The following is an 11720-nucleotide window of genomic DNA, read 5'->3' on the forward strand; positions in this document are numbered from 1 at the left end:
ACCCCTCACCTTAGCATCTCCCATTGAGTAGTTTAAGTGACTCCCAGCTTAGAATGCAATCCACAAAAGCCAGCATGCTAAGGTACCCAACTCAGGCTTTGTGGAATCTGAGTGGTGTTCCTGTGATGATTTTTTTTTCCCTAAGCACCTAAAAATTAACCATGGAAATGCTGAGCATCACAAAACCTAAATTCCTTCATAGATCCTAGCCAAAATCCCATCAACTGTATATGGCTGGTAGAATTGCTCAAAGCAGCTGGCACAGTTGGAGATACAGGGCAGATCTCAAATGAGCTTCCTTTGAGTGCTGCTCATACAAATTGCCTATAGTATGGACTTAGCTTAGTGCCATAACACAATAATTGATGGCTTCTAGTCCTCTAATACCTTCCCACAACTCCCCATCCCATGACTTATCGGGTTCCCAGGTTGGAAGTTAACTACATACAGATTTTTTAAGGCCATAAGAATCTAGTTAGACCTCCAGCATAGCACAGACCAAAGAACATCACCTAGAAAACTCTGTGTTAAAGCCATAACTTCTGTTTGAACTACACTCAGATCTTTTAGAAAGGCATTCAGTCTTGCTTTAAAGACTTCAAGTAATAGAGAACCCACCACATCCTTACATAAGTTGTTCCAAAGGTTAATTGTTGTTAAAAATCTACTCATTTCTCAACTGAATTTGCAGTTCAGTGAATGTAGTGTCTATGTACATGCTCTCTGTGTAGCTAAGATGGTAAGATTTTTCAGTAGCAGTGTCCATTGGTCAGGGCCTGTGACTCCTTGTGCTCTGAATTGAGGGCATAAGGGATGGCGTGGACTACCGCTTCTCCAGTTCTCTACAGCTCATGATCCAAGGTGTCCACATCTTTGGCTGGCATTCCCCATCAAACTTTTCCAGTTTTCTTGTAAATAGTTTTAGTCTTAGCTAGTTCTTATTGTTAATCATGTGTAGGATGGTTTGGGGGAAAAGGGTCCTCCCCTTACTCCCACCATCATTTGGAGCACATAGTATGCCCAAGATTCTAGGCTTTAAGCCCTGACTGGCCTGCCCTGGGTCATCCCAGTTAGAAACCCTCAAGAGCTGCCTATACTGTCTTGTGGAATCACATGTTCCCTTTAAGTATGAAAGCTGCTGCTCCTTTCACCTTTGGACAAAAAAAAAGTCTTAGAAATTCCAATTCCCCAGGCACTTAACGGAGCTCTCTCTGAGTTTCCAGTCCAGTCCTGTGCCTTCCTGCTCCCCTCCAGCACCAACACACCATAGCTTCAGATAAGCTCAAGGATCTGTCTAAACAGGCATGAGGGAGGGTAAAGGTAAACACACCCTTAAGAGGGATAAATTACCTCATCTTTCTTTTATAAAGAGGACAGCCTCCCCCCTACCCTCAGTACCAAGAGAGACTCCACACCCCCGTGCAAGTGTGTCTGGAGTTCATGGGGAATGTCTGTTGGCACCAACAATAGTGACAGCTCAGTGCACTCTGAAGCTGTTGACGCAAGGGATGGTTCTGAACACTGCAAGAGAGAGAAGGAACCTTTCACTTCCTGCACTGGCAGTACTGCACTACAAGAAGACTGCCTCACACAAACTTGCACCACCAGATTGCCTCGAGTCAGGAATCCTTCCCACTGTCTGCCAGACTAGCATATTCTTGAGGATCTAGCTATCTATAAAGTTGCCAGTCCTTTCAGTCCCAGTATTGCCCATGAATATTCCTACACCAATGCTGTGTCAGATGCCAATTCTGAGTAAAGTCACGCTGTCAAGGCTCCGACAACAGTTCACCGCTTACTGGTTCCTTCCCTCAGAGTGTCACAAGGCAGATGGTACCATCAGTTCCACCAGTGGAGTCAGGCAACTCATTCCTCCACTGAACAGGAAGTGATACCAGAAGTTTCACTAACAGTCCTGAGGTGAGAAGTGGACCCTGATAGGGCTTCCAGAGCTTTCCCAATGCCACCACATCCCCACACAGAACATTATTGGCCTAATGACCAGTGATTCCCCCACGGGGTCCTCCTCTGATCCCACTCACTGGTCATATTATAATTCCTTAAATCCCTATTTCAGAGTTCTGAATTACAAAGACCCTGGGCAATGCTTTAGACAGAGATCACTACCCGGAGAGGATTTTCAGGCCCCTCTGCCCCCGGAAGGTTTTAGAGGAACAACCACTACCACCAGATCCGCTGGCAGCACTTTCTTCTTCATGGATGAGGCAGTGGCACCAGCCTCACCTTCACCACTAGATGACTATAAACAATATTAGGACCTTTTTAGGGAAGATTACAGATAGTCTCCAGATCCCTTTGGAGGATGTTCTATCCATAAGCTTCTGGAGATCCTCTTTAAATGAAGGCAACTTGTTTGCAGCCCTCAATTAGAAGGAAGCCTACTATCATATAGACATTCATCCAGCACACAGGAGATTCTGCACTTCACAGTGGTCCATGAATACTTTAAATACAGGGCTCTTCGCTTCAGCTTATTGGCAGCACTGTGAGTTTTTACAAAGTTTCTCTCTGTGGTAGCAGTGTATCTGCAGCACCAAGGCAGCCCTGTATTTCCACAGCAATTGGCTGCTCAAGGGACAGCCATACAAGAAGGTGCAGATGGCAGTCCTCTCCTCACTCGATCTCTTTCACTTGTTGGGGCTTCACGCAGCTCTAGAAAAGTCCACTTTGACACTTATATACAGTTACAGATTTTATCTGAGTGAACCTGAATTCAATTTCAACCAAAGCATACTTACCACTAGACAGATTCCTCATGATATGGGATCTCAATGCCCTACTCCGACTCAGCCACCAGACAACAGTCTGGTTCTGCCTGGTTCTTCTAGGTCACATGGCTGCCTGTACCTGTGCAGGGGCATATGCAGAAATTTAAATTTGACTGCTTTTGGTGGGGCAATTTCTGTGTCCCCACCACAGCTTCAAGGCTGGAGGAATTGTCAGTTCCTGCCAGGGCAGGAAGAGCTCGCTCTCCCTGCTGTGGCCCCAGAGCTAGAAGAGCTGTTAGCTCCGCCGCAGCCCTGGGGCTGGAGGAGTTCTATGCTCATGCCAGTTGTTGTGGGTGTGCCCCTGCTTGCCGCCCCCACACACACACACACATACCTCTGTGGCTATGTAATACCTTTTGTGAGACTTCACCTCTGTTGCCTCCAGGCATGGCTGAAGACAGTCTACATCCCAAGCAGGCACACCCTGGACAAAACAAGTTTTGCTCCCTCAGGGTGTCCTCACATCCCTCACTTGGTGGGAAAACAGACTGTCTGTGTAGGGATTTCCTTCATCCCTCTACCACCCACAAAGACACTTATGGATACCTCCCTACTGGCCTAGGGAGACCTGGGTGACTATATAACTAAGTGTGCTTGGAATCCACCAGAATCCAAACTGCACGTTGATCTTCTTGAGCTTCAGGCACTTCATGAAGCTTGCAAGAGGTTTCTACCCTTTCATCCAGTGCACACATCCAAGTCATGTCAGACCACATCATTATAGTACATTATGTAAATAAGCAGGGAGGAGCAAAGTCTTCCCTACTCCACGTGGTGTGATCAGACTCTGGAACTGGTGCATCTGGCATCAGATCACGCTCAACAGTTCACCGACCAAGAGCAGTGAACGCCTTATCAAACAGCCTGAAGCGCTTCCATCAGGATCACAAATGGGAGCTCCCCTCTTTAGTGGCACAGATCATTTTCTGGCAGTGAGGTTTCCCATCCTGGGACCTCTTTGTAACCCAAGCAAACAAGGAATGCCCAGACAACTTCTCCTGAGCTGCACAGCAGCACAACTCCAAAGGGGACTATGTCTTTCTGGTACCATGGTCAGATCCACTCATGGACGCCTTTCCTTCCATTCCTCTATTATTTTGCAACCTCAAAAATGTCAGGCAGGACAAGGCAAAAGTAATCCTGGTAGTACCTTGTGGCGGAGACAATTTGCGTTCACCACCACCCTGTAGATAGCCTCTCACCCATGAATATATCTACAACCGCTTCTGCGCCTACTGTCTCAGAACAGGGGCAGAACTAACCATCCCAACCTGGCCTCTCTATCTGGCAGCCTGGTTTTTGGATGGTCAACAGATTTAGAGATCATGCTCTGAACAGGTCCACTCCATCTTCAACAAACAGCAGGAGACTCTCTACAAGAAAGTACTGTGTAGCCAAATGGAAGTTGTTCTACCTCTGGCGTCAACAGCATAACTTATCTCTAGAAGAGTCTGGGATCCCTTTTATTCTGGACTATGTTCTTTCCTTGAAGACATCAGGCTCATCTGCCAGTTTCCTGCGTGTGCATCTGGCAGCTATCAACGCCTTCCTTCTCCGATGGAGAACTCCTCCATCTTTACCCATCCCACAACAGTGTGAAGTTCCTGAAAGGCATCATCAGAGCCTTTCCAGCAGCACTACGATGTGCACTGGCCAGGAACATGAACTTGGTACTCTTGGCACTTATGAACCCACCATTCGAGCCTCTGGCCTCTTTTGTATCTCTCCATAAAAACAGCCTTTCTAATGGCTATCACCTCTGCTAGAGGAGCGGGTGAGCTCGAGGACCCCCTGGCGGATCCTCCCTACACAGTGTTTCACTGGGAGAAAGTGTCCTCAAGATTGCATACCAAGTTCATCTCGAAGGTTCCCTCTGAATTTCACCTGAATCAGACTGTTCATTTGCCCATTTTCTATCTAAAACCTCATAACAAACAGGGAGGACAGGAAGCTCCACTCTTCAGATGTCCACAGAGCTTTAGCCTTCTACTTGCAGAGGACTAAGCCCTTTAGGAAGTCTCTGTTCTCAGCAATGAAAACAGTCTTGAAGCAGCATTCCCCATAGACTCCCGAGATGGATTTCAGAGTCTGTTCTCCTCTTCTGTGAGATTATGAAGCCCCTTCCCTTCCCTTCCAGCTGTCAAGGCAGACATTACTAGAGCACAAGCTGTCTCAGTGGCCTCCCTGCAGGGAGTTCCCCTCTTGGAATTTTGTAGCGTGACAACTTGCGGTTTCATTTGCATCATTACTAGGCTTTGCGCCCGTGTTTAAATTTCATCTGGGATGCCTCCTTTAATTCAGTGATTTTACAATCTGTGATGCAGCTTCCTCGCACCCTTCTCCACAATGAGTACTACTTGGGAGTCACCCACTGTGAATATCCATAGGGACCAGCACTCAAAGAAATGGAGGTTATTTCCCTTATAGTAAGTGGAGTTCTTAGAGATGCGTGGTTCCCATGGGTATAGTCCATGTGTCCTCTTCCCTGCTGTTCAGACTGTCACCTGATTCACAGTGAAGCAGGAACTGGAGAAACAGTCAGTCCACAACACCCTTTAAACCCTCAGTTCAGCAGAGGCACAAGTACGAGACGGCACAGGTGCAGACCAACAAACACTGCTCTTGCAAAAGCATCCAGTCTCAGGAACAGGGAGCATATGTACACCCACAGTGAATACTCCTGAGGACCACACATCTCAAAGAACTCTAGTTACTATATGGTAAGTAACCTCTATTTTCCAACCATTGGATCTCATGTCTTTTTCTGCTAGATTAAAGAGCTCTCTACTATTAGAAATTTCTTTCCTATATAGGTACTTGTAGACTGATCAGGTTACCTCTTAGACTGAAATTCTTAAACCTCTCAATATAAGGCATGTTTCCAGATCTCAAATCATTCTTGGAGCTCTTTGCTGAACCACTTCTAATTTTTCAACTTTTTTATTTTTTTAAAGTGTGGACACCAGAACTGAACACAGTATTCCAATAATGGTCTCACTATGCTTTATACAGCGGAAATATCGCCTTCCTACTCCTACTTGATGTTCCCATTTACATATCCAAGAATCCCACTCTACTCCCTCTGACAGATGTCAGAAAGATTAGGTATTAAAACTGAGGTCACCATGTGCAACTGGAGCATTAACTGAACCCAACAAGAAGTTGCACAATCCTAAGTGTGACTGACACTCAGACCAACCGTGTGGAAAGGATCCTCCCCATCCCAGGGTTAAAAAGATAAGAAGAAATTGAAAAGAAATCTCACCAAGATTATATTTCCACTTCTATTTCTTTAATATAGTAACTATAGATTTTCTTGCTAAGTTTATACATTCTAGTGAGACCTCAAGTAACCATATTTTAGATTGTAACTCCTTTATAAATCCAAGCAAATTAGCCAAAGACAGACTGAAAACAATACCTTTAAGCAATTGTTTTTAGTAGTCTACAATTGTCCCTTTTCAACCAATTCATTTGAACAAGAGTAATCAAACTTAAAAACAAGTGCATCCTTGAAAGTGTGATAAATGAGTTAGATACTAAAGAATTATGAATCGATGATCATAAGTAAACATAGTAAGAAACCTTGATAATTTGCATCATTCCTTGATATAACTGTTGAGCCTCATGTCTGATAATTGCTTGCAAGACTGTATCGTGTATGTATAGTACACACCTACAACATTGGTTTGGTTACACAAGTGGTCAACAGTTGATTGTATACTAATGTGCTTCTGGGTGGATTAATAAATTATTGATTAGATAAGAATAGGCAAGTGTCCTGATTTGAGAATAATGTTCAAGTTAAAAGTTGATCTGAAAAGAACCCAGTATTAATATTAGTTAGCTAACACTCCCAGGACTCAGTAAAAAAGGGTTATTCTATTAAATTCCATTCTATATTGGCTATAACACATATTCAATTGACAAACCTAGTTTGTTAGATTTCAGCAAATAAATAAAAATGGACCTCCTTTCACGCTTACATAATTTTGCAGAAAGGAGGACTAGTATACATTGTGATTCCTTATTACTGGCCATCAGGGCGCAGTATTACTACCAACTTTAGGACAGTGTACACCCATTGATTCATTTACCTCCTGAAGGAATAGAAGTCAGCAGCAGTAAGATTTTGCAGAGGGTCACACAGGTTTCAGGCATGATCTCCATGCTTCATAGGAAGTGTCAGAAGGGAGTAAGAAATCACATCCATGATACTTTTGTTATAATTAAATATATATGACTTATTAGTGTAAGTTTGGCTAGAAGTTATGTTTGTTCTGGACGTTCACAACAGTAAGATGTACAACTTTTTGAGAAACCTTCATTAAAGTAAGTTTTTCTTTCTGTCTTTTATACTTATTAAATCATCGTAGTGCTTTTATTTTTACTCTTCCCTCTTTACATTTTGAAAGAGATTTCTTAAAGCAGCCCATACTGAGATGTTCCACTGCTCAGCCAAAAAAAAACCCCTGCAAGCATACACACCAACAGGACACTCAAATCCACAGTGTTTCTGCCTTTCCCGTCCATACAAGAACAGCAGCTACGCTGAATTATACATATACATAAACAGCATTATGAAAAAAGATGATTTGCTGACAAAATTTCTGATGAGAAATCTAGCATAACTGCTCATAAAAGCACTAGTAAGCAAAGTTATATTTAACCTCGTCTGCAGATACCTTGTATATATGCACATACAACTAGAGAAAATATTTAAAGCATGACTCTGTAGTATTAAATGTCCACTTAAATAAAATTTCTTTTTTTAAAAAAGGCTAATTAATTCAATGTGGTGGTGCTACAGAGAATGTCAAGCCACTGTACTAAAGAGGACTTCTGAGTCTGCAGAGCATTCTTTAATTGTAATAATTTTTATTACATTAATCCTAATAAAATCTTATTAATTTTCAAATTCCTAATAACATTTCTTTAGATGGGGAGCCAATATGAATTATACTTTCAATAGATTTTAAAAATTCTTACAGAGTAATCAAAATAAAACATTTATATTTGTTTGAAAACAAAAATACAAGGAGTTTTAACGAAGAACTTGGCTGGATTTCTGATAAATAGTATTCCTCAATTATTTCTTACATACAAGTTTTTTTTTGTTTTAAATAAATAGAAATAGATTTACAGGACTACAGCATTTCATATATGGACTTTGGGTACAATTTTCAGAAGTGCATAAGTCCGAGTGACTTGGCTTCCTAAATCACTTAGGAAAAGGAGACTCAGGATCCTAAGTTATTTAGGCACTTCTGAAAACTCTACCCTTCATGACTTCAATATTCTATGGTCACTGTTGTGAAGTATGAACTTCGCTTGATCTTTGTTTTAGACCCAAGAGTTCCGTTTTCAGTTCTCCAGGCTTAGGCGGCATTTCAGGTATAGTCTATAAAATAAATAAAACAAAGAGGTGTCAGTGCTCAAAATCTGTGACTGATATATAGAAAACTGAACTAAACAAAACAGAAAATTAGACATCCCCTGAGAGGCAAAAAAGAACACTACATTCAAGTTACAATTTTGTCTCCCTCTTTCTTGAGCTAATTGTAAACTGATCTCTAGCATCAACCAAATTTCTTTCTAATTCAACTTCAACTTCTTACATCTGGCAATTTGACTTTAATCCTTTGGAACAACTTGATCTTGGGGGAGGTGGGGAATACCTTTTCTTTTCCAAGGAACCCTTCCCACAGTACTAAATTCCATTCCAGGGATGGAGAAGAGCCACTGAAACCTGGTTATTTTATAGGACATTAGAAGTGTGGGTGGCATTTTAGTTACTAGAGATCTGAAGTGGACTGTTTTTTCACCTTCTCCCTTAAGAATAAAGCTCAAACTGATGTATCCTTCCCTTAATCGTCATGTATTGCCACATGGTTTCCTGATAAGCAGCTGTCTCACTTCAATTAAGTCATCCACCTTTGTAACTGCCATTCCAATTAACCAGGTCAGGGTGCACGTGCACAAGGACTCCCAAAGATACAATTTGAAAATGGTGGGAGAATATGGGAAGTGCTTGGCCACAGGAACAAGAGCCTCTTCTACTCTTCAGAAGAGGAATGTAGCTGTATTATGTGGCCAGTATATATTTAAATTGCCAAAGGGAGCTTCAGATTATACTCCAAACCAGCATGGGTGATTGTGGAAATTCTCATCCTCACCAGCCCTCACACTGGTCTTGAAGATGAAACACTTACACTGGGGGTGGGGGAAAAAAAATGAACCCTTCACATTATTTAACCTTTGCTGCTTTTAAAGCTATAAGCTTTTAGAGTCTTCACTAGTTTAAATAACTACAGATAAGCATTTTGTACAGCTATACATTTTGTCATTATATGTCAAATAAACCATTTCATAAAATTACTATATACTTCCTAATTACTAATCTACTGGTAGGAAAAGTATCACACTAAAACTGTGGAAAGATTCTTTAAGGATAATTTTTCTTTTTAAAGAATTCCTGTTTTGAAAAGGGCATTGTGAAACTGGTCTTTTGTTTCCTCTACTAGAGGGCAGATCTACCCCACCACTTTTTGAAATAAAGTTACACAAGTTTAAACAACAAAAGCTCTAATACAGATGGAGTGGGATGTCTTATAGGTTGCAGAAGCTCTAGGGCATTGGTTCAAATTTAAACCTGGTCACCAGTTACCATCCGATGGCTGCTGGATTAAGACAATCGGTTCAAATGAAACCACCCTGTACCTAGTGATTGCAATGTGGACGCATCTTCTATCACCGCAACTGGTACTTTTATCAGCAGCCTTATGAGAGAAGCCAAAGTTCTAATAGGCATGGAAACAGAAGTTACCCCCTCTCCCCTCGAAGGATTGCCTCCAGATCAGGGAGAAGACATATGGGTGGTACACTGTGGAGTACCTTGTGCTGGTATTGCCATAATTTCTGTTCTGTGGAGATAAAAAAAATCTGCAGTCCTGAAGAGTGATGTTAAGTATTAAATTCAGTTTCTTTTTAATAGATTTGTTCTTAACAGCAAAATTTTTATTCTATTTCCTCTACATTTTTGGGAAAGATGGAAGAATAAATAAAAAGAGTGTATAATAGCTCCATCTGAGAAGATAATAAAAGCTCAGTTACCACTGCGTTAATAAGACAGCAACTGTTTACATCGGAGCCACATAAAATACTTTACGCTCTATGCAGCCACACTTTGCATCTGCACAGGTGTAGTAATAGTAGATTATGCTAGTGTAGAAATAAGGCAACAAAGCCATGTTAATTTCAGCTCCATTTTTTGAAGCGAAGGAATATTGTGGGAAGAGAGAATGGTTTTCCTAATGTAAAAGGGACAAAGTAAGGAAAAAAAAAAGGTTGTAAGAGTCAACAGCTTGGGAAAATATGGGAGGTAAAAAGCAAGCTGTAAGACTCAGATGTCAAACCATTACAATACTTTTTCAACATTTGATTTGCATGGATTTTCACCCCTTAAATTTCTAGACAAAGTGAACTACAAATCTCTACCAAGACTGGTTTCAAAGTAGCAGCCATGTTAGTCTGCATCCGTAAAAAGAAAAGGAGTACCTGTGGCACCTTAGAGACTAACAAATTTATTAGAAGCATTTCACCTGGTTTAGGATTGAATTCACAAAAATGTCACATGCTTTCCACTCAAATCATAAGTAGATCCAACTTTGCCCAGAAGTTCACTTCGGAGCTTTAGGCCTTAATAAAACAAGTTAACCTTTTCCTGGTTCTGTGTCCAATTCCTTTAAAAAACAAAGATTTATTATATACTTTCAGGTCCTGGAAAAACTACTACCTCCGCACGTAGTATTGCGTTACTACTACAATCTGCTTCCCAACCAAGCTGTGAAAGCAACTAACTGCTGACTCTGATTTAAGTGAAAGAAGAAAACAAAATATATCTTGTAGCTATTACCGACTTGGGATTCTAGCTCTTCTAGTCTAGAGCTGAAGAGAATCTTTTAACTCCAGAGAAAAGGTAACTTTGACAAAAATACGCTTAGAAGAGTACCAATTTTCATTGCACTCTAATACACATTGTTCTTCAAAACTGAGGGAAAATCCCAAGACATGACTTTCTAGCAGCTTCACATATTTGCCTCTTTTTCCTTATTATTGTACTTACAAACAAGCATATCAACCTTTTGAAATGGAAGTGTTTTGGTATTTTTGCCACAGTGACCTTAACTATGTCCACTGAACAGCATTCCTATAGGAGAAATTTCAAAACGCATATTACTTAGCAGTTATATAAGTGAAATGAAAATCAAAACCTTAAATCACTTACAAGATCAGGTCTGTAATATCTATGCACAACTTCTGCACCTGCAAACATAGCCAGTGTACTTGCACTGAGCATTTTCAAGTAGCGAGGCCAAGATACCCCAGCGGGCATGATGAAGAGCAGACGGCACTTGAGATTGGAATACTCCAACTGACCGAGTGAAAAATTAGGGGAAAAAAAGTTGCAATAAATTAGTATGCCAACTAGCCCACTCTGAAATACAATTCGCCCTATTGGAATCTGTTAACAAGAAACTACATCCACCTTCGGCAGGAAATAGAGATGGGGTGGGGAAGCCTTTTGCAATGGAGCCTCACTTAAAAAGTTTAAAAGCAAGTAAAGAAGAAACCGTGCTTTTAAAATGTTCAAACCTCTTAAACACACTACAGAGGTAACAGCTCCCCCCGTGGACATCAGCCGACGGGATTCTTTGTCCTTACCCCCAAAGGCACCTCCACAAACTCTGGAGAGAACCCCACTGCCCAACCATGCTACACCGGTGATTAAGGCATGGAAAATGCACCTACCTGCATGCAGCAAAGCTCCACTACACCGGTCTGGCAGCGCTTGTGCTCTGTCCCGGACACTGAACATTAGGAGGAGGTCCCGGATGACAGGCTGTCCGCTCACAACAGCCCCAAGACCCC

At 41.6% G+C, this 11720-nt stretch overlaps 1 protein-coding gene across 1 annotated transcript; it reads right to left on the reverse strand.

The window, feature by feature from the left end:
• Positions 1-7746: 7746 nt before the first annotated feature.
• UQCC6 (ubiquinol-cytochrome c reductase complex assembly factor 6) lies at positions 7747-11693 on the reverse strand. Its single transcript, XM_073323804.1, has 3 exons — positions 11601-11693; positions 11077-11223; positions 7747-8190 (listed from the first exon to the last, which is right to left on the reverse strand). Exons 1-3 carry the CDS (start codon positions 11604-11606, stop codon positions 8095-8097), a joined length of 249 nt encoding a protein of 82 aa, XP_073179905.1. The 5' UTR covers positions 11607-11693; the 3' UTR covers positions 7747-8094.
• Between the last annotated feature and the right edge of the window lie 27 nt (positions 11694-11720).

Source organism: Lepidochelys kempii, chromosome 1 (assembly GCF_965140285.1).
Source record: "Lepidochelys kempii isolate rLepKem1 chromosome 1, rLepKem1.hap1, whole genome shotgun sequence".
Classification (NCBI taxonomy): Eukaryota; Metazoa; Chordata; order Testudines; family Cheloniidae; genus Lepidochelys; species Lepidochelys kempii.

Bases quoted from the DNA above. Each gene is read 5' to 3' on its own strand.
- UQCC6 (XM_073323804.1), bottom strand. The intron at 8,191-11,076 runs GTAAGTGATTTA...TTTATTTTATAG, and splicing joins GATATTACAGACCTGATCTT to ACTATACCTGAAATGCCGCC.